Here is a 22059-nt window from a genome sequence, read left to right on the forward strand (position 1 = left end):
CAAACAGAAAGTGTGACCAGAGCCCTACAGCCAATTTCTCGTTGATTATCTGTCCTGCTGCAGAGAACACAGAACCTACCAGGCCTGGAACCTTCCTCTTCCTCCCTCCTCTCTAGTGCAAGGCTGATTCTATTCGTTGTCTCCTCCCTCCTCTCTAACTGAATAGGAGGCTCAGGCTCTGCAAGGCAAGAATATTACTGTTTCTAAGAGGTAGATATACTGGCATGCACAAAGTTCACACCATCACGCTGACTGCCCATAGTTAAAGATGCTGTTTTGCATTGTGCCATACAGGGGTTACGACAGTACTTACTAGTGCGGTGTCTGAGGGTCTTCCTGGACAGGCTAGTGAACTTAGCAGTTATCCTCCCCCTTCCATCAATCAGTTCTGTGTATCTGGAAGAGAACAAAAGATGTCCGAAGCTTAAACAGAGACAGACAGATAGAGCTTGAGAGAACCAACCTTGTCTAGTTAGCACTAAATAGTCCGGTTACAACTCAGCAGTGTAACACTGCTCTAGTGTCTCACAGTCTTAATAACCTAACCCCCCTACTGTCTCTCTCTCTCTCTCTCTCTCTCTCTCTCAATCACTCACTCACTCACTCACTCACTCACTCACTCACTCACTCACTCACTCACTCACTCACTCACTCACTCACTCACTCACTCACTCACTCACTCACTCACTCACTCACTCACTCACCTGGGCATCTCTTCAGAGTTCTCTCTCTCTGCAGCCACCCCCAGGTCCTGGGGTTCAGACGGGGCTAGGGTTCCCTGGCTCTCCCTCGTCCTCCCTCCCCATCGCTCCTCCATCGGCACTGGTCCAGAAAAAGTTAAAAAAGTTAGTTGCATAGGTAGCGGTAAAGGAAAGCTTTCAGACTGAAACCAGTCAAAACGACAGTCCTAGATGGTAGACGTTTCGAGTTGGTTCCTGTCTCATTCTGGGCTCTAAGCAGAAGTCAGGTGTAGAGCAGTAGCCTGTGGCACGGGGTGGGAGCAGAGCACTCACACGTGGTGAAGGCCAGGTGTTGTGGTACACTGTGGATCTGTTCCTGTCCTGTGTTCCTGACAGCCACGAGGGCTAGGTGGTAGTGCTGCCCCGGGGAAAGCTCTCTCAGGGTATACGTCCGCAGTTTCCCATTGGGTAGGAAGCGACTCCGGGTGCTCAGGCCTCGCGTCACATTGACCACGAAGCCGTCTGGCAGGTTCCTGGGGTGGCGGTCCCACGTCACCTGGGCAGAGTTGGAGGTCACATGGGACAGAGACAGGTTCTGAGGGGGGAGGGGTCCTAGGGGAGGGGGGGGGGGGGCACAGAGAGGACAGTCTGTCTGTCTGCTGATAGAAACAGACTAGAGGTCCTACAGAACCCAGGTCCGGGTCCTAAATTCAGACTTTTGTCTCGGATCTGATTCGGGTCTGACATAATTGCCAAAGGTCTCGGGTATGTGCAATTAAAATTGATTTACCGACTGGACCCCAATGGGACACGACTGGACCCGACTGGACCCGACTGGACCTGATGACTCTGTTCATTTAGTTTGTGTGATGAGAACTGTGCAAGCTCGTTATCCGTGTCAGCCAATTGCAGCTCAATAAAACGTCCAGCTGAAACTGTTACTGGCTGCTCACCTCACGTGCTGCTGAGGGGGGAGAGAGAGAGAGAAGCCTTGGCCTTTTCATCGAAGCAAAACTAAAGTTAGAGGAGAAAGAGTGAACAGAAGCCGACGAGGGGAATGTCCTCGAGGACACGTTTTTATATTATAGTGGAGAAAGAGAAGAACGTCGGTGAAGCCAGATGGAGCAACTCGCTATTCAGGTTTGATTTCATTTTCTACCTTTTATTATTTATTTTCGTATTATGAATTGTTTTTTTCATTATTATTATTGTAAACCATTATTATTATAATTATTATAATTATTATAATTATTATTATTATTATTATTGTAGGCCTATTTAATAATCTAAAACAGTTATTTTAATAGCCTATGCAAAAAGTGTTTCATTTCATTATATTGATACATTTTCTTTTTAATTTTGTGCTCCGTATTCAGTTTAAGGTTACAAGCAGGCCTGTTAAATAAAGAGCATTAGCCTATTGCTGTCATGTGTTGGGTAGGCCTGAAGGTAGGCAGTCGCCTTTGTTGGGAACAGCTGCAATATAGACCTGGACTGTTCAAACAATGACTTGACTTTTGATATGACCTTAATAAAGTTAAGCAACTTTTGTGAAGGTTTGGTGTGGTGTGGCTATTATTTGTAACTTTATTTATTTATTTTTTTCGTATTTATAATAATTCGTTTTATCATTATTATTCTTGTATATCATTGTTATTATTGTAGGTCTATTTAATCATCTAAACCAGTTCTTTAAATATGCTAAACGTGTTTTGTTTCATTCTGTTGAGACATTTTCGTTGGCTAAATTAAAGTTTGATCTGTCTTTTTAATTGCGTGCTCCGTATTTAGTTTAAGATAGGTTATAAGTATCCTTCTGTAAAATAAATATAATTAGCCTATTGCTGTCATTTGTTGCGTACCTTAGGCACTACCCTTTCTTGGTAATTGCTGCAATCTAGCCTGTTCAAAACTTTTGTGAAGGTTTAAACCGGTTCTCAAGTGTTTTTTTTATATTCTGTTGAGCCATTGTCTTTGGCCAAAAATACTGTAATCCTGTGTTTGCCGCGATATAACATCCTGCTCGTATTTTTCCCTGTAAACAATGACTTGACTTGCTTTAGATATGACCTTAATAAAGTTAAGCAACTCTTGTGAAGGTTTGGTGAGGTGTTACTATTATTAGGGTTAGCTACTGCAGGCCAATGAAAGCGGTACGCACCGGCGCTCCAACTGACTCCCACAGTTGGACTTGAGGTGAGGAAGAGTGTTTCAGGCCTACCGGAGTCACTCCTTTAATCTAACAATATAATGCTTATCTTTATCAAATATATTCTGATAGAAAATGTAAGAATTTGCCTCCTTCTGTACGCCTATATCTGTATAGCAGTAGCAGCCTATCTGACAGGGATAAAGACGTCCATGTTGACGTTGGGAACACGTCGCCGGCCTTTCTCTCTCTTTCTAGGGCGAGGACGATGCTTGTCTGCCTTTAATATATATGTTTTTATATGAATTTCATACAGTGGACGCCTACAGACCTATATGCATGCAATGCCCTGATGCAATTTAGCGCTCAACTCTCCGACAGCTGAACCGTGAGGTGGACAATTATTGTTTTAGGAAAGTAAAAAACCAATAAAACAATAGACTACAGTTTTGCATATGCTAGCCTACACAACAAAACACAACAAATCGTTTTTTTTGGTAATTTGTTATAGGCAGTTTTTAAGGACACGGAACTGTGGATTATTTGGCCAATATGGCTTGTTTATTGATGGCGCTGGCCCAAGTTGGAGGTTTCTTTCTCTCTCTCTTTCTACTCTTGGATCTGAACGGGTCTCTCAGATCCGAACCAGCACGGGTCTGTTTGTGTCTGTTTTCCACGGTACTTTTCGGAATTGGGTCTGACGGGTCTCGGTTTTTAGAAAATGTATTTATGCATATCAGGTCTGGTGTTAAAGCCACGGATCCATTTCAGAACGGGTCCAACTTTTTGGACCCGTGAAGACCTCTAGTTTAGACCCTATGGAAGGAATAAAGACAAGATTGTTAAAGTTTTCAGGATAGGATCAAATTAGGTGAAACTCACAATAAACAAGGGATGCATTTCCAACTGTGTTACACCAGCACAGTGAGGGGATATACTAGGATCCTAGGTCATTGTAACTCTGTGTGCATGCAGTGATACAAGTCTGACAGTTGATCTTGATCGCAGACAGTTGATCTTGATTCCTGACAGTTCATCTTGATCGCATTGAGCAGCTACTGTGTCTTGTGTGATGATGGTCAGCAGAAGCTCAACAGACGGTCAACAGATGCTCAACAGACGGTCAACAGATGCTCAACAGACGGTCAACAAATGCTCAATAGACGGCCAACAGACGGCCAACAGACGGTCAACAGACGGTCAACAGACGGTCAACAGACGGTCAACGGATGGTCAACAGATGGTCAACAGATGGCCAACAGATGGTCAACAGATGCTCAACAGATGGTCAACAGACGGTCAATAGACGGTCAACAGACGGTCAACAGACGCTCAACAGATGGTCAACAGACGGTCAACGGACGATCAACAGACGGTCAACAGATGGTCAACAGACGGTCAACGGATGCTCAACAGATGGTCAACAGACGGTCAACATATGCTCAACAGACAGTCAACAGACGGTCAACAGACGGCCAACAGATGCTCAACAGATGGTCAACAGACGGTCAACAAATGCTCAACAGACGGTCAACAGATGCTCAACAGACGGTCAACAGATGCTCAACAGACGGTCAACAGATGCTCAACAGACGGTCAACAGATGCTCAACAGAAGGTCAACAGACGGTCAACAGACGGTCAACAGATGGTCAACAGATGCTCAACAGATGCTCAACAGAAGGTCAACAGACGGTCAACAGACAGTCAACAGACGGTCAACAGACGGTCAACAGACGGTCAACAGATGTGAATTCCTTAGGGCTGGACATTGCCAGGGACCTATGATATTATCACTAGATGGATTACGATTCTCACGATTCTCACGATTCTCACGATTCTCACGATTCTATTCATGGTTTTATGTTTCATCACAATATTGTTTTGAACGTTCATTTTGGACTGATGCCTGACTGAGCGTTCTACTCAATGCATCATCAATGAGAGCGGATGAAGATTTCTTCCTAATTGAATTACAGTGGCTTGGAAATACAATGCCATTCATAAGGAGGCAAATAATTATTAGGAAAACCTTTAGTTATCATTTTGATGTAAAGTAAATTTGACGACATGATAATGCTGGCAAAGTTGTTTCCTACTAAATATTTGACTACTTTAGTAACGTCATGGTATTTCCAGGCACTATAGTGTAATTCAGACTAAACAGTAGTCAGCCTCCGTCCAGAATGACTGGTCGTATCACCCCTTCAGGGCACCACTATGGTGCCGCCGGTAGAGAGCAGCTTGAGAACGTTCAATACAACGGCACGACGCGACCAGATGACGGAAGCGCAACCTATAAATATGTATTGCGATTCGATACTGTGATTTTATTGCGATTCGACGTTCCAAACATGTTGCTCACCATGTCAGCTGCAGAGCGATAAGAGAGAGCCATGAGAAAACTAGTTTTGATCAGTCATGGAAATTAAAGTGCCAGTTGATCCTGATCCTGAGAGTTGATCCTGATCGTGACAGTTGATCCTGATCCTGACAGTTGATCCTGATCCTGACAGTTGATCCTGATCCTGACAGTTGATCTTGATCCTGACAGTTGATCCTGATCCTGACAGTTGATCTTGATCGTGACAGTTGATCTTGATCGTGACAGTTGATCCTGATCCTGACAGTTGATCCTGATCGTGACAGTTGATCCTGATCCTGACAGTTTATCCTGATCCTGACAGTTGATCTTGATCCTGACAGTTGATCCTGATCCTGACAGTTGATCCTGATCCTGACAGTTGATCCTGATCCTGAGAGTTGATCCTGATCCTGACAGTTGATCCTGACAGTTGATCCTGATCCTGACAGTTGATCTTGATCCTGACAGTTGATCGTGATCCTGACAGTTGATCTTGATCCTGACAGTTGATCCTGATCGTGACAGTTGATCCTGATCCTGAGAGTTGATCTTGATCGTGACAGTTGAGCCTGATCCTGACAGTTGATTCTGATCCTGACAGTTGATCCTGATCATGACAGTTGATCCTGATCGTGACAGTTGATCCTGATCGTGACAGTTGATCTTGATCCTGACAGTTGATCCTGATCCTGACAGTTGATCCTGATCCTGACAGTTGATCCTGATCCTGACAGTTGATCTTGATCGTGACAGTTTATCCTGATCCTGACAGTTGATCCTGATCCTGACAGTTGATCCTGATCCTGACAGTTGATCCTGATCCTGACAGTTGATCTTGATTGTGACAGTTGATCCTGATCGTGACAGTTGATCTTGATCGTGACAGTTGATCCTGATCCTGACAGTTGATCCTGATCGTGACAGTTGATCCTGATCCTGACAGTTGATCCTGATCCTGACAGTTGATCCTGATCACATTTTCTAATAAGAGTGGTCATCTTTAAGTGTCTTGTCTCAGGTGAATTAATGAATAATGAATCCCTCTGCGATGGAGACAAGACTATCTATGTTAGGATGGGGATGTTTCCAGATGCTTAACGAATGCATAGTGAATTCCTGAGGTTCATTGAGTGTCTGCTTCGGCCTTGCTGGCTCTTTGTTTTTTTTTGGCTGGGTCTCTGTAAAGCACTTTGTAACAACTGCTGATGTAAAAAGGGCTTTATAAAAAAAAATGTTTGATTGATTGACTGACTGACTGACTGATTGATTGATTGATTGACTGACTGACTGACTGATTGATTGACTGACTGACTGATTGATTGATTGATTGATGTATGAGACATGATGACATACTGGTCCAGACTTGCAGCGGCCCAGCAGAGTGACTGGTGGAGGGTAACTCGTCTGGTCTGATCCCGCTCTGAGTTAGAACATCCACTGTGTACATCTGGCCAGGGAGCAGAGAGCTGAGGAGGGAAGAAACACACACAGACAGAAATCCCAGTCATGCAAAATGACTAAAAAAATAACATAATCTCACCTGCTACGGTCTATGGAGATTTATCAGCATTGGCTTCACAGCGCCTTCTACTGGATAACATGTGTATTGCGGTGCAGACAGTGCCCTAGACCAGTGGTTGCCAAGCAGGGGTCCTAGGAACCCTGGGGGTACTTGGCCTATCCACAGGGGATTATTGAGAAGACTCTTGAGACCATAGGCCTACTGGTAAAATGCAAGAGGGGGTACTTCAGAGGTACTCTGGGCAGAGCAAAATTCAGTTGGTGGAACAGTAACCGAAAAAGGTTGGGAACCACTGATCTAGAAAGTAATACTATGTGATAGTTATACAGTGGCTTCTAGTGGACATAATCAGTATTGCAGGCTGTAAATCAGTGGTTCTCAACTCTTTTTGGGTCACCACCACCAAATACATCATGCTCTGCCCAGACTACCCCCTCATGGGCATTAGACCAGTAGGCCTATGGTCTCATGAGTCTTTCCAAGTCCCCAGTGGACAGACCAAGAAACCTAGTGATAATGGTGTTGAATGGAGCAGAACCTGAAGGCATATTCCATGGTGCTGGTGTTGAGCAGGGCGGTGCGAACTCCACTACCGTCCCAGGGGACCAGGGAGAGGCGCACCTGGCTGACAGTAGCATGATGAGAAGCCTGAACCAGCCACCTCAGCCATACCTGGGAGGACGATACGTTAACTACCTGCAGCTGATCAGCCCGCCGCGGCCCTGACACAGAGAGAGACACACAGGTCAGTATACACACGCACGCACGCACGCACACACACACACACACACACACACACACACACACACACACACACACACACACACACACACACACACACACACACACACACAGGTCAGTATACACACGCACACACACACACACACACACACACACACACACACACACAGGTCAGTATACACGCACACACACACACACACACACACACACACACACACACACACACACACACACACACACACACACACACACACACACACACACACACACACACACACACACACACACACACACACACACATATCAAATAGTCCACATATTCTAAACTACTGTATACATAAAACAGTGACATTGTCACTGCACTGAAGCAGTCACAGTCCACTCACTGGTGCGTATGAGTGCGACGGCTGGCTGGCTGATATCGTTGCTGTTGGTGTTTCGTTTCACAGAGAAGGTCGAGATGTTGTAGAGCAGGCCAGGCACCAGGCCCTGCAGCTGATAGGTGGACTGCTTCTTGTCAAGGAAGTCCGTCTTCCTGGTTCCACTGCCGCGGTCCAGGAGATCCAGAGGGGCGTAGGTCACAGCGAAGCCACTGACCTATTCATGGGTTGCACGTTTCGTCACAATATTGTTTTGAACGTTCGTTTTAAGGACTGAAGCCCAGGAGAGCTTTCTACTCAATGCAGTCTCAATAGGTGCTGAAGTGCATTACTGTGGCTTGGAAACACGATTATATTTCAAATGTCGCCAGGTTGACTTTCGAGGCAGTGTAACTTTAGTTAACTACAGTTGAAGTCGGAAGTTTACATACACCTTAGCCAAATACATTTAAACTCAGTTTTTCAAGATTCCTGACATTTAATCCTAGTAAAAATTCCCTGTCTTAGGTCAGTTAGGATCACCACTTTATTTTAAGAATGTGACATGTCAGAATAATAGTAGAGAGAATGATTTATTTCAGCTTTTATTTCTTTCATCACATTCCCAGTGGGTCAGAAGTTTACATACGCTCAATTAGTATTTGGTAGCAATGCCTTTAAATTGTTTAACTTGGGTCAAACATTTCGGGTAGCCTTCCACAAGCTTCCCACAATAAGTTGGGTGAATTTTGGCCCATTCCTCCTGACAGAGCTGGTGTAACTGAGTCAGGTTTGTAGGCCTCCTTGCTCGCACACGCTTTTTCAGTTCTGCCCACAAATGTTCTATAGGATTGAGGTCAGGGCTTTGTGATGGCCACTCCAATACCTTGACTTTGTTGTCCATAAGCCATTTTGCCACAACTTTGGAAGTATGCTCAGGGTCATTGTCCATTTGGAAGACCCATTTGCGACCAAGCTTTAACTTCCTGACTGATGTTGCTTCAATATATCCACATAATTTTCCTTCCTCATTATGCCATCTATTTTGTGAAGTGCACCAGTCCCTCCTGCAGCAAAGCACCCCCACAGCATGACGCTGCCACCCCCGTGCTGCACGGTTGGGATGGTGTTCTTCGGCTTGCAAGCAACCCCCTTTTTCCTCCAAACATAACGATGGTCATTATGGCCAAACAGTTCTATTTGTGTTTCATCAGACCAGAGGACATTTCTTCAAAAAGTATGATCTTTGTCCCCATGTGCAGTTGTAAATCATAGTCTGGCTTTTTTATGGCGGTTTTGGAGCAGTGGCTTCTTCCTTGCTGAGCGGCCTTTCAGGTTATGTCGATATAGGACTCGTTTTACTGTGGAAATAGATAATTTTGTACCTGTTTCCTCCAGCATCTTCACAAGGTCCTTTGCTGTTGTTCTGGGATTGATTTGCACTTTTCGCACCAAATTACGTTCATCTCTAGGAGACAGAACACGTCTCCTTCCTGAGCGGTATGACGGCTGCGTGGTCCCATGGTGTTTATACTTGCGTACTATTGTTTGTACAGATGAACGTGGTACCTTCAGGCGTTTGGAAATTGCTCCCAAGGATGAACCAGACTTATGGAGGTCTACAATTATTTTATTGGATGATTTCTTTTGATTTTCCCATGATGTCAAGCAAAGAGACACTGAGTTTGAAGGTAGGCCTTGAAATACATCCACAGGTACACCTCCAATTGACTCAAATGATGTCAATTAGCCTATCAGAAGCTTCTAAAGCCATTACATCATTTTCTGGAATTTTCTAAGCTGTTTAAAGGCACAGTCAACTTAGTGTATGTAAACTTCTGACCCACTGGACTTGTGATACAGTGAATTATAAGTGAAATAATCTGTCTGTAAACAATTGTTGGAAAAATTACTTGTGTCATGCACAAAGTAGATGTCCTAACCAACTTGCCAAAACTATAGTTTGTTAACAAGAAATTTGTGGAGTGGTTGAAAAACGAGTTTTAATGACTCCAACCTAAGTGTATGTAAACTTCCGACTTCAACTGTATCTAAGATTGAGGGGAGAGCACTGATATTTTAGCTAGCTAACGTTAGCATTGCTAGCTATTTCTGAAAAAAAACTTTGCTAGCTCATGGCAACATTGCAATCTCTCTAAAGTAAACTTGACGACATCACAATGACGGCAAAGTTGTTTTCTGCTAATTATTTGTCGACTTTAGCAATGTCATTGCGTTCCCAGGTAGTGTAATTGTGAAGAAACAGTCAGCCCCCCGTTCAGGAAGACATGCTGCGGCATCTGTAGAATGTTGATACAGTAACAATGGCAACGACGCAACCGAGCGACGGAGGTGCAACCCATGAATAGGTATTCAAGGTTAAAGGTTTCCTGATGTGTCCCAAATGGCACCCTATTCCCTATATAGTGCACTACTTTAGACTAGAGCCTGTACCACACGTTAGGATAAAATGAGTTAGCCAGCTGACTTGTCTGAATATTCTAAAACAACATATATATATATATTCTTTAAAATAAGCTTGAAATGGGCACGGTGTAATGAATCGCTTATCAAAAGTAATCTGTCTAACTCATTGATCTAGCTTTGTAGTATAGCGCTCTGGTCTCCCTGGTGAAAGAGGTATTCTGACCTCAGTGGGTTAAATAAGTAACGTATGAATTAAACTGACCAGGCTCTGAGAGGAGGGGTCCGGCAGGTCCCAGCGCAGCACCACCTCATCCTCCTCCACCAGTAGCACACGCAGACCAGAGGGAGGCAACAGGTCTGGGAACAGTGGTAACGTAGAATTGGTTATTTCTACCACAAAGAATAGACTTGGTAAATTGATTAATTGATTAATTAATTTATTGATTTTCTATTGAATTTTACGGGTTTCTTGAATCAAACACCAATAAAGATAATTGATAGTAGATAAGATAGCTGAACGCGATTGACTCTCACCTCTCTCACAGTCCTTGCCTGTGTGTCCCACTCTGCATGCACAGCAGTAGTTCCCTCTCCTGTTGCTATGGCAGAGGCCTCTGTTCCCACACGGCTGCAGTACACAGGGATTCTCCACTAGGGGGAGACAGAGACCAGCCATCACCATGATGTGATGTTCTGTTACAAGAGACTGCGTCCCCAAATGGCACCACAGGAGGTTGGTGGCGCCTTCATTTGGGGAGGACGGGCTCGTGGTAATGTCTGGAGTAGAATCGGTGGAATGGTATCGAATACATCAAACACGTGGTTTCCTTGGTTTCCAGCTGTTTTGATGCCGTTCCATTCTCTCTGTTCCATTTCACATTTTACATTTGAGTCATTTAACAGACCATCTTATCCAGTGCATACTTTTTTTTCATTTTTTTTCATACTGACCCCCCCTGGGGAATCGAACCCACAACCCTGGCGTTGCAAGAGCCATGCTCTACCAACTGAGCTACACGGGATTATGAGCCGTCCTCCCCTCACCAGCCTCCACTGAAATGGCACCCTATTCCCTACATAGGCCCTGGTCAACAGTAGTGCACTGTACAGGGAATAGGGTGCCATTTCAGACGCCACCGGTGTAGCTCTACTCACGTGACTGGCAGTGGTCCCCAAAGAACCCTTCTTTACAGACACACAGGTGGTTCTTCCTGTAGCCTCGACACACACCGCCGTTCAGACAGGGGTTGGACTCACACCTGTCCTTCTCTGGAGAGACAACGCTCAGTAACTGGAGGGATACAACTGGAAATACAGCTGAGATTATGTGGGCCGATAGTGTACCTAAGTATAAAAAAACTCCTTAAAATGATACACATTTTAGTCATTTAGCAGACACTCTTATCCTGAGCAATTAAGGGTTAAGTGCCTTGCTCAAGGGCACATCAACAGATTTCACCTAGTCAGCTTGGGGATTTGAACCAGCGACCTTTCGGTTACTGGCCCAACCTTTTAACCGCTAGGCTCCTACCCAGCCCGAGACTAAGGGTTATTTCTCCATCAGTTGAGAAACGTGAGAGCAGGGAACGTATGCATCAAACGTCTCGATAGGAGGTGCTGATTTTGGATCAGTGTTGACTTTTAGATCATAATGAATTAAAAGATACATGGACAGGGGAGACCTGATCCTACATCAGCGCTGCCACTCCGAGACATTTGATGCACACGGCCCCAGAGAGAGTGAGTTCCGTACCAATCTCACAGTCCTGTCCCATGAAGCCCTGTTGGCAGTGGCAGGAGTAGGATCCAGGCTGATCCTCACATGTTCCGCCGTGTTTACAGGGCTCCGACAGACACTCATCCACATCTGAGAGGACATGAAAACACACACACACACACACACACACACACACACACACACACACTTATAAACATACACACAAGCATGCCCAGAAACACATACAGGGTTGGGTAGGTTACTTTCTAAATGTAATCCGTTACAGTTACATGTCCAAAATTGTAATCAGTAACGTAACTTTTGGATTATCCAAACTCAGTAACGTAATCTGATTACTTTCAGTTACTTTTGGATTACTTTCCCCTTAAGAGGCATTAGAAGAGGACAAAAAGGATCCATCAAACACATTTGGTGTGTCATCATAGAGGTCTCTGATTGGTGGTCATCATTTGGTGTGTCATCATAGTGGTCTCTGATTGGTGGTCATCATTTGGTGTGTCATCATAGAGGTCTCTGATTGGTGGTCATCATTTGGTGTGTCATCATAGAGGTCTCTGATTGGTGGTCATCATTTGGTGTGTCATCATAGAGGTCTCTGATTGGTGGTCATCATTAGGTGTGTTATCATAGTGGTCTCTGATTGGTGGTCATCATTTGGTGTGTCATCATTTGGTCTCTGACTGGTGGTCATCATTTGGTGTGTCATCATTTGGTCTCTGACTGGTGGTCATCATTTGGTGTGTCATCATAGTGGTCTCTGATTGGTGGTCATCATTTGGTGTGTCATCATAGTGGTCTCTGATTGGTGGTCATCATTTGGTGTGTCATCATAGAGGTCTCTGATTGGTGGTCATCATTAGGTGTGTCATTATAGTGGTCTCTGATTGGTGGTCATCATTTGGTGTGTCATCATAGTGGTCTCTGACTGGTGGTCATCATTTGGTGTGTCATCATAGAGGTCTCTGATTGGTGGTCATCATTTGGTGTGTCATCATAGTGGTCTCTGACTGGTGGTCATCATTTGGTGTGTCATCATAGAGGTATTTGATTGGTGGTCATCATTAGGTGTGTCATCATAGTGGTCTCTGATTGGTGGTCATCATTTGGTGTGTCATCATAGTGGTCTCTGATTGGTGGTCATCATTTGGTGTGTCATCATAGTGGTCTCTGATTGGTGGTCATAATTTGGTGTGTCATCATAGTGGTCTCTGATTGGTGGTCATCATTTGGTGTGTCATCATAGTGGTCTCTGATTGGTGGTCATCATTAGGTGTGTCATCATAGTGGTCTCTGATTGGTGGTCATCATTTGGTGTGTCATCATAGTGGTCTCTGACTGGTGGTCATCATTTGGTGTGTCATCATAGAGGTCTCTGATTGGTGGTCATCATTTGGTGTGTCATCATAGAGGTCTCTGACTGGTGGTCATCATTTGGTGTGTCATCATAGTGGTCTCTGATTGGTGGTCATCATTTGGTGTGTCATCATAGTGGTCTCTGACTGGTGGTCATCATTTGGTGTGTCATCATAGAGGTCTCTGATTGGTGGTCATCATTTGGTGTGTCATCATAGTGGTCTCTGACTGGTGGTCATCATTAGGTGTGTCATCATAGTGGTCTCTGATTGGTGGTCATCATTTGGTGTGTCTTCGTAGTGGTCTCTGACTTGTGGTCAGACTCGCTCAGGTGGAACAAACTTCAACTTGCACCTTTTTTCAATGCTGAATTGAACGTTGTTGAGAAAACAGAAATGTGTATATTTGCCCAAACATACTTTTTTTATTTAAAGTAATCCAAGAAGTAATCATCCAGTTAAAACATTTTTTTTATCTGTAATCTGAAGCCTTCATCACACTCACACAGGCAGGCTGCCACCCTGTCCCTACATGTCCCTCCGTTCAGACAGGGCTGGGACAAACACTCACTGATCTCTACATAAACAAACAAACATTTGAGTACACTAAACCAAACAGGCCAGTGTGAGATTTAGAGACGAGTCGCAAATTACACCCTATTCCCTATTTAGTGCACTACTTTTGACCAGGGCCCGTAGGACTTTACTAAATCAAATCATATTTTATTGGTCACATATACATATTTACCAGATGTTATCGCGGGTGTAACGAAATGCTTGTGTTCCTAGCTCCAACAGCGCAGTAGTATCTAACAATTCACAACATACACACAAATCTAATAGTAAAAGAATGGAATTAAGAAATATATAAATATTAGATCGAGCAATGTCGGAGTGGCATTGACTAAAATACAGTAGACTAGAATACAGTATATACATATGAGATGAGTAAAGCAATATGTAAACATTATTAAAGTGACCAGTGATTCCATGTCTATGTATATAGAGCAGCAGCCTCTAAAGGTGCAGGGTTCAGTAACCGGGTGGTAGCCGGCTAGTGATGGTTATTTAACATTATAACCTGTACTGATCTTGCGTTCTGGATGATAACGGGGTGAACAGGCTGTGGCTCGGGTGGTTGATGTCCTTGGTGATCTTTTTGGCCTTCCTGTGACATCGGGTGTTGTAGGTGTCCTGGAGGGCAGGCAGTTTGCCACCGGTAATGCGTTAGGCAGACCGCACCACCCTCTGGAGAGCCCTGCGGTTGCGGGCGGTGCAGTTGCCGTACCAGGCGGTGATACAGCCTGACAGGATGCTCTCAATTGTTCATCTGTAAAAGGTTCTGAGTGTCTTAGGGGACAAGCCAAATGTGGTGTTGCGCCTTCTTCACCACACTATCTGTGTGGGTGGACCATTTCAGTTTGTCAGTGATGTGTACGCCAAGGAACTTGAAGCTTTCCACCTTCTCCACTGCGGTCCCGTCGATGTGGATAGGGGCGTGCTCCCTCTGCTGTTTCCTGAAGTCCACGATCAGCACCTTCGTTTTGTTGACGTTGAGGGAGAGGTTATTTTCCTGGCACCACACTCCCAAGGCCCTCACCTCCTCCCTGTAGGCTGTCTCGTCATTGTTGGTTATCAGGCCTACTACTGTTGTGTCGTCTGCAAACTTGATGATTGAGTTGGAGGCGTGCTTGGCCACGCAGTCATGGGTGAACAGGGAGTACAGGAGGGGGCTGAGCATGCACCCTTGTGGGGCCCCAGTGTTGAGGATCAGCGAAGTGGAGGTGTTGTTTCCTACCTTCACTACCTGGGGGCGGCCCGTCAGGAAGTCCATGACCCAGTTGCACAGGGCGGGGTTCAGATCCAGGGTCCCTAGCTTAATGATGAGCTTGGAGGGTACTATGGTGTTGAAGGCTGAAATATAGTCAATGAACAGCATTCTGACGTAGGTATTCCTCTTGTCCAGATGGGATAGGGCAGTGTCCAGTGCGATGGCGATTGCAGTGTCTGTGGATCTATTGGGGCGGTAAGCAAATTGAAGTGGGTCATGGTCAGGTAAGGTAGAGGTGATATGATCCTTAACTAGCCTCTCAAAGCACTTCATAATGACAGAAGTGAGTGCTACGGGGCGATAGTCATTTAGTTCAGTTACCTTTGCTTTCTTGAGTACAGGAACAATGGTGGACATCTTGAAGCAAGTGGGGACAGCAGACTGGGATAGGGAGAGATTAAATATGTCCGTAAACACTCCAGCCAGCTGGTATGCGCATTCTCTGAGGACACGGCTAGGAATGCCGTCTGGGCCAGCAGCGTTGCGAGGGTTAACACGCTTAAATGTCTTACTCACGTTGGCCACGGAGAACAAGAGCCCACAGTCCTTGGGAGCGGGCCGCGTTGGTGGCACTGTGTTATCCTCAAAGCGGGCAAAGAAGATGTTTAGCTTGTCCGGAAGCAAGACGTCGGTGTCTGCGACGTGGCTGGTTTTCCCTCTGTAATCCGGGATTGTCTGGAGTCCCTGCCACATACGTCTCGTGTCTGAGCCATTGAATTGCGACTCCACTTTTTCTCTGTACTGATGTTTTGCCTGTTTGATTGCCTTATGGAGGGAATAACTACACTGTTTGTATTCAACCATATTCCCAGTCACCTTGCCATGGTTAAATGGCAAGGTGACTCAGAGTCCGCGTGATCAAAACAATTTTGAAGCATGGATTCCGATTGGTCAGACCAGTGTTGAATAGACCTTAGCATGGGTACTTCCTGTTTGAGTTACTGCCTATAGGAAGGGAGGAGCAAAATGGAGTCGTGATCTGATTTGCTGAAGAGATGGCGGGGGAGGGCCTTGTAGGCATCTCGAAAAGGCGAGTAGCAGTGGTCTAGTGTTTTTCCTAAGCGAGCAATACAGTCAATGTGTTGATAGAACTTCGGTAGCGTTTTCCTCAAATTTGCTTTGTTAAAATCCCCAGCTACAATAAATGCGGCCTCAGCATAAAATAAAGTCCAGCGTAGTTTCTTGAGGGGGAATATACACCGCTGTGACTACAGTACCAGTCAAAAGTTTGGACACACCTACTCATTCAAGGGTTTTGTGGAGGCCAGGTCATCTGATGCAGCACTCCATCACTCTCCTTCTTAGTAAAATAGCCCTTACACAGCCTGGAGGTGTGTTGGGTCATTGTCCTGTTGAAAAACAAATGATAGTCCCACTAAGCGCAAACCAGATGGGATAGCATTTCATTGCAGAATGCTGTGGTAGCCATGCTGGTTAAGTGTGCCTTGAATTCTAAATAAATCACAGGCAGTGTCACCAGCAAAGCACCCCCACACTATAACATTTACATTTACATTTACGTCATTTAGCAGACGCTCTTATCCAGAGCGACTTACAAATAGGTGCATTCACCTTATAGCCAGTGGGATAACCACTTTACAATGTGTTTTTTTTTTTTTTTGGGGGGGGGGGGGGTTGGAGTAAAGGGGGGGGTGGGGGTAGAAGGATTACTTTATCCTATCCCAGGTATTCCTTAAAGAGGTGGGGTTTCAAATGTCTCCGGAAGGTGGTGATTGACTCCGCTGTCCTGGCGTCGTGAGGGAGCTTGTTCCACCATTGGGGTGCCAGAGCAGCGAACAGTTTTGACTGGGCTGAGCGGGAACTATACTTCCGCAGAGGTAGGGGAGCCAGCAGGCCAGAGGTGGATGAACGCAGTGCCCTCATTTGGGTGTAGGGACTGATCAGAGCCTGAAGGTACGGAGTTGCCGTTCCCCTCACAACTCCGTAGGCAAGCACCATGGTCTTGTAGCAGATGCGAGCTTCAACTGGAAGCCAGTGGAGTGTGCGGAGGAGCGGGGTGACGTGAGAGAACTTGGGAAGGTTGAACACCAGACGGGCTGCGGCATTCTGGATGAGTTGTAGGGGTTTAATGGCACAGGCAGGGAGCCCAGCCAACAGCGAGTTGCAGTAATCCAGACGGGAGATGACAAGTGCCTGGATTAGGACCTGTGCCGCTTCCTGTGTAAGGCAGGGTCGTAACACTATAACACCTCCTCCTCCATGCTTTACGGTCGGAAATATACATGCGGAGAACATCCGTTCACCCACACCGCTTCTCACACAGACACGGTGGTTGGAACCAAAAATCTCAAATTTGGACTCCAGACCAAAGGACAAATTTCCACTGGTCTAATGTCCATTGCTCGTGTTTCTTGCCCAAGCAGGTCTTTTCTTATTATTGGTGTCCTTTAGTAGTGGTTTCTTTGCAGCAATTCGACCATGAAGGCCTGATTCACACAGTCCCCTCTGAACAGTTGATGTTGAGATGTGTCTGTGACTTGAACTCTGTGAAGCATTTATTTGGGCTGCAATTTCTGAGGCTGCTAACTCTAATGAACGTATCCTCTGCAGCAGAGGTAACTCTGGGTCTTCCATTCCTGTGGCGGTCCTCATGAGAGCCAGTTTCATTATAGCGCATGATGGGTTTTGCGACTGCACTTGAAGAAACTTTCAAAGTTCTTGAAATGTTCCGTATTGACTGACCTTCATGTCTTAAAGTAATGATGGACTGTAATTTTTCTTTGCTTACTTGAGCTGTTCTTGCCATAATATGGACTTGGTCTTTTACCAAATAGGGCTATCTTCTGCATTAAGAAGGAAAGAAATTCCACAAATGAACTTTTAAGAAGGCACACCTGTTAATTGAAATGCAATCCAGGTGACTACCTCATGAAGCTGGTTGAGAGAATGCCAATAGTGTGAAAGCTGTCATCAAGGCAAAGGGTGGCTATTTGAATAATCTCAAATACATTTAGATTTGTTTCACACTTTTTTGGTTACTACATGATTCCATATGTGTTATTTCATAGTTTTGATGTCTTCACTATTATTCTACAATGTAAAAATAAAGAAAAACCATTGAATGAGTAGGTGTGTCCAAACTTTTGACTGGTAGTGTATAACCGAAGAGAAATCTCTCGAGGTAATACGGTCGGCATTTGATTGTGAGGTATTCTAGGTTGGGTGAACAAAAGGACTTGAATTTCTGTATGTTATCACAATCACACCATGAATAGTTAAATCATGAAACATACACCCCCACCTTTCTTCTTCCCGGAGAGTTCTTTATTCCTGTCTGCGCAATGAACTGAGAACCCAGCTGGCTGAGTGGACGGAGAAGGTATATCCCGAGAGAGCCATGATTCCGTGAAACAGAGTATGTTACAGTCCCTGATTTCTCTCTGGAAGGAGATCCTCGCCCTGAGCTTGTCTACTGTATTGTCCAGAAACGGAACATTAGCGAGTAATATACTCCGAAGCGGTGGATGCTGTGCACGCCTCCTGAGTCGGACTAGAAGTCCACTCCGAATACCTCTTCTCCACCGGCGGCGGCGTCTTGGAGCAGCCTCTGGGATAAGTTAAACTGCCCTGGGTGGTACGAACAAAGGATCCAATTCGGGAAAGTCGTATTCCTGTTCGTAATGCTGTATGTAATAACACAAAAAACCTTCCGGGCTAATAATGTAAGAAATAACACTAAAAAAAAATAAAATACTGCGAAGTTGCTTAGGAGCTAGAAGCAGAGCTGCCGTGTCTGTTGGCACCATCTATCTATGTATGTAAAGTAGTGCACTATTGGCCCAGCGTCGTCCAGGTTTGGCCGGGGTAGGCCGTCATTGTAAATAAGAATTTGTTCTTAACTGACTTGCCTAGTTAAATAAAGGTTAAATTAATAAAATAAAATATAGTGAATAGGGTGTAATTTGGGACACAGCTTAGATTTCCTTTTAAAAGATGATTGACAGTGAAACTGTCCTAATTAAATCTGTCTTTCTCTGCCAATGCAATATCTTCCATTGCCATTCAGCTCTCTGCTGAGACCACCAAGTAACTGACTGACTGTGTTGTTTAGAAACCCCCCCGAAAAGTTACAGTAAATACCAATGAAGAACCCATTAGACCACACACACACACACACACACACACACACACACACACACACACACACACACACACACACACACACACACACACACACACACACACACACACACACACACACACACACACACACACACACACACACACACACACACACACACACACACACACACACACACACACACACTTGGTGCCATGTGGTGTATTACTGTATACAGACCCTGACAGACAGGGGGTTGGCTCCAGGCGCCCTGCCCCCCACAGATGCTCTGGGTGGCCCTGGGCATGGGGGTGTATCCTGGGTGGCACACGTACAGCGCCATGGAGCCTGGAGACGTGGAGGAGAACTGGAGCTCTGCATGCTTCACCTGCAGGGGGGGACCACAGTCCAGGTCTGGAAGACATAGATACGTAACCACACAGTTACAGCAACGGCACAGTTACAGCAACGGCACAGTTACAGCAACGACACAGTTACAGCAACGACACAGTTACAGCAACAACACAGTTACAGCAACGGCACAGTTACAGCAACGACACAGTTACAGCAACGACACAGTTACAGCAACGACACAGTTACAGCAACGACACAGTTACAGCAACATCACAGTTACAGCAACAACACAGTTACAGCAACATCACAGTTACAGCAACATCACAGTTACAGCAACGGCACAGTTACAGCAACGGCACAGTTACAGCAACGACACAGTTACAGCAACAACACAGTTACAGCAACGGCACAGTTACAGCAACGGCACAGTTACAGCAACGACACAGTTACAGCAACAACACAGTTACAGCAACAACACAGTTACAGCAACGACACAATTACAGCAACGACACAGTTACAGCAACGACACAGTTACAGCAACAACACAGTTACAGCAACGACACAATTACAGCAACGACACAGTTACAGCAACGACACAGTTACAGCAACAACACAGTTACAGCAACGGCACAGTTACAGCAACGACACAATTACAGCAACGACACAGTTACAGCAACGACACAGTTACAGCAACGGCACAGTTACAGAAACGACACAGCTACAGCAACATCACAGAATAACAGTTACACAGCTACAATAGACGCACAGTTACAACACAGTCCATATCTGGAACGTAGACACACAACAACAACAATAACAACAACAACAACAACAATAGAATGAACTCTCAGAATGAAACAGTGCCAAGGTCAACCATTTACACTACAGCAACAGTCTCAATAAGAGGACGACCTACCCTGCACTACAATGGCACAGTCATAGTAACAGAGATGTGATCTACCCTGCACTACAATGGCACAGTCATAGTAACAGAGATGTGATCTACCCTGCACTACAATGGCACAGTCATAGTAACAGAGATGTGATCTACCCTGCACTACAATGGCACAGTCATAGTAACAGAGATGTGCATTTGTCTGTCCAGATGTAGCCGTGCCCTGTCCCCCCCAGTCAGCAGAAACACTTCAGGGTTTCAGGGTTTAACACGTCTTTACTTCACGTTTCATACGTAGTCTATGTGGCTTTGGCAATGCTATGATTATCTTACAATGATAGAGAGCTGTTTCAATATCGGCTGAGTGAGTGAGGGATTATCACTTCTTTCTTCCCAGTGAAATCTTGACCCCATTGTCTAAAGCCAGTGTCTCAGGGTGCTAGTGAACCCACAAAATAGACTGCTTTAACGTGCACGTGTGTGTGTGTGTGTGTGTGTGTGTGTGTGTGTGTGTGTGTGTGTTCTGACCTGCTGTGGAGTGTGCTGATCCCCTGCTGATGTCACAGTGTCTCCCGCTGAAGGCCCCAGAACACTCACACTTATACTTCCCAATGTAGTGGAAACATGTTCCCCCGTTCAAACAGGGGTTGGAGGAGCATGGATCTGGCCTCCCTGGGAACACACACACACAGACACACACACACACACACACAGACACAGACACACACACACACACACACACACACACACACACACACACACACACACACACACACACACACACACACACACACACACACACACACACACACACACACACACACACACACACAGACACACACAGACACACACACACACACACACACACACACACACAGACACACACAGACACACACAGACAGACACACACACACACACAGACACAGACACACACACACACACACACACAGACACACACACACACACACAGACACACACACACACACACACGCACACACACACACACACACACACACACACACACACACAGACACACACACATACACACACACACACACACACACACAGACAGACACACACAGACACACAGACACACACACACACACACACACACACACACACACACCATTAGCATGAATTCCAGATTAGCAGGATATGTGAGTGTGTGTGTGTGTGTGTGTACACGCATGCTTGTGTTTGAAGTTGGTTCATCTAATTAAACATTAAAGGGCTTCATCAACAGAAAGTGATTGTGAGTTTTGCTAAAACGAGTCACTGCTTCATGCTGTACAGGGGATGACTGCAATGGCGGACTCCACTCCAGCATGCTGTAGCATTGTGCAAGCAGTTGCGCGAAAGCGATGTGGGACACAGTTCGAAAGAAGGATGTGGGACACACCCAAAGAGGATGTTTTATGACAGTACAGGCCTACTAAAAACATGAATATGAGCAAATTTTACATTAACCATAATGTATGTGTGTGTGTGTGTGTGTGTGCGCGTGCGTGCGTGCGTGCGTGCATTAGAGAAAGAGATTGATACTGAGGGACAGAGAGAAAGAGAGAG

At 45.4% G+C, this 22059-nt stretch overlaps 1 protein-coding gene across 1 annotated transcript in view; it reads right to left on the minus strand.

The window, feature by feature from the left end:
• LOC311116505 (sushi, nidogen and EGF-like domain-containing protein 1) overlaps nucleotides 1–22059 on the minus strand; it is a gene marked incomplete at its 5' end in the record, with an annotated part of 43531 nt that overhangs the window by 5030 nt on the left and 16442 nt on the right. Inside the window, 13 exons of the mRNA XM_084191593.1 lie at nucleotides 80–178; nucleotides 314–396; nucleotides 705–822; nucleotides 1014–1292; nucleotides 6547–6659; nucleotides 7254–7437; nucleotides 7843–8053; nucleotides 10505–10599; nucleotides 10777–10893; nucleotides 11398–11511; nucleotides 11996–12109; nucleotides 19485–19658; nucleotides 21022–21165. Coding sequence (XP_084047719.1) covers nucleotides 80–178; nucleotides 314–396; nucleotides 705–822; nucleotides 1014–1292; nucleotides 6547–6659; nucleotides 7254–7437; nucleotides 7843–8053; nucleotides 10505–10599; nucleotides 10777–10893; nucleotides 11398–11511; nucleotides 11996–12109; nucleotides 19485–19658; nucleotides 21022–21165 — 1845 coding nt within the window. The remainder of the gene's footprint in view (nucleotides 1–79; nucleotides 179–313; nucleotides 397–704; nucleotides 823–1013; nucleotides 1293–6546; nucleotides 6660–7253; nucleotides 7438–7842; nucleotides 8054–10504; nucleotides 10600–10776; nucleotides 10894–11397; nucleotides 11512–11995; nucleotides 12110–19484; nucleotides 19659–21021; nucleotides 21166–22059) is intronic.

The sequence above is a fragment of the Coregonus lavaretus genome (assembly GCF_964263955.1).
Source record: "Coregonus lavaretus genome assembly, contig: HAP1_SCAFFOLD_550, whole genome shotgun sequence".
NCBI lineage: Eukaryota > Metazoa > Chordata > Actinopteri > Salmoniformes > Salmonidae > Coregonus > Coregonus lavaretus.